Source organism: Sphaeroforma arctica, assembly GCF_001186125.1.
Source record: "Sphaeroforma arctica JP610 unplaced genomic scaffold supercont1.8087, whole genome shotgun sequence".
Classification (NCBI taxonomy): Eukaryota; class Ichthyosporea; order Ichthyophonida; genus Sphaeroforma; species Sphaeroforma arctica.
In genome coordinates this window covers 1-1,299 of record NW_014032471.1, presented here as the reverse complement: position 1 = coordinate 1,299, position 1,299 = coordinate 1, and the positions used below count along the sequence as shown (strand labels likewise).

Genomic DNA, 1,299 nt, shown 5'->3' with positions numbered 1-1,299 from the left:
TACACACACACACACACATATATATATATATATATATATATATATATATATTAATTGATACATATTATTTAATATATATAACTCGGAATGCTTCCAGGCTTTGCTTGAACACAGCACACAGCTTATGCAAATACATCTCCACATGTAGCGGCTCCAGATAGTCGTCCTTGGGAGTAGCACCATTGTATACCGTGTCTCCTTTGTGTAATTCTAGGAACATGCCCGCCAGTACATGATCGTCTCTGAACATTCACTCACACTCGCACGCACTACATAAGCACACACACATAACGTACCACACATACACACATACTACACATATACACACACATACCCGTGCATCTAGCCACATCTGCATCAAACTTATACATACATACCTCCAGGTACATCAGTACGTCGCCGTTATCCTTCGGGGCAGCACCGTTGAAGCGAATCCCTTCACTACAGTTCTAGGTGCATGTTAATCAGCACTTTCTTATCGCTGACCACCTACGCACATGCGTACATACTACACACAACCCTAAACCCTAAAACACCCATACCCACACCCACACATACGCCTGCCTCTCACCACATCTGCATCAATCGTATGCATACATACATACCTCCAGGTACATCAGCACCTCATCGTTATCCTTCGGCGCAGCACCGTTGAATAGGGGGTCTCTCCGTTGTAATTCCAGGTACATGTCAGTCAGCACCTTGTCGTCTTCCGCCCGGGAGGCACCCAGCCGTTTCCTGGATTCCTCTTTAATTGTCTCTACTGTGCTAAACGCCTGGCGCACAGCTCCTAACCGTAACACGGCATCGTTGAATCTCTGTGTGCAGTTAAGGATGGTTCAGAGAAGTCAGTTGGTGAGTGAAGCGATCGGGGGGATGTGAATCAAGGATAGCAGCCAAGTCGCCATGCACAAACAAGTCTGGTGGGAGTGTCAGTGCCGAACGTTAACAAGAGATTCAATCCACATGGAAGGTGACAAGAACCCTAAAACCCTAAGAACAACTGCATAACGGAATGGGACAATGTGCACACAAAACAAGCGCGACTGATCCAAGAACCCATACAGCCATGGCACACATGCCAGGCTTGATTTATGAGGCCCACGACTCATACATGTACTAATATACAAGAACATTCCGCAGTTTCTCGACCTCTCTGAGTCTGTTTTGTTGCCAGCCGAATGAGCTAAGTAACACGCACAATAAAACATGTAGACAATGTCCACAAGGACAAATTGACCAGATATCAACGTCCACATATAGATATATATTTACATACATGCACACACACATAAATAT

General features: G+C 45.0%; 1 protein-coding gene across 1 annotated transcript; it reads right to left on the bottom strand.

The window, feature by feature from the left end:
* Nucleotides 1-605: 605 nt before the first annotated feature.
* On the bottom strand, nt 606-818 carry SARC_16442 (hypothetical protein; the record flags this gene model as incomplete). Its single annotated transcript, XM_014289452.1, has 1 exon — nt 606-818. A coding segment is annotated over one exon (213 nt), but the record flags the coding sequence as incomplete, so codon positions are not given.
* Nucleotides 819-1,299: the final 481 nt, after the last annotated feature.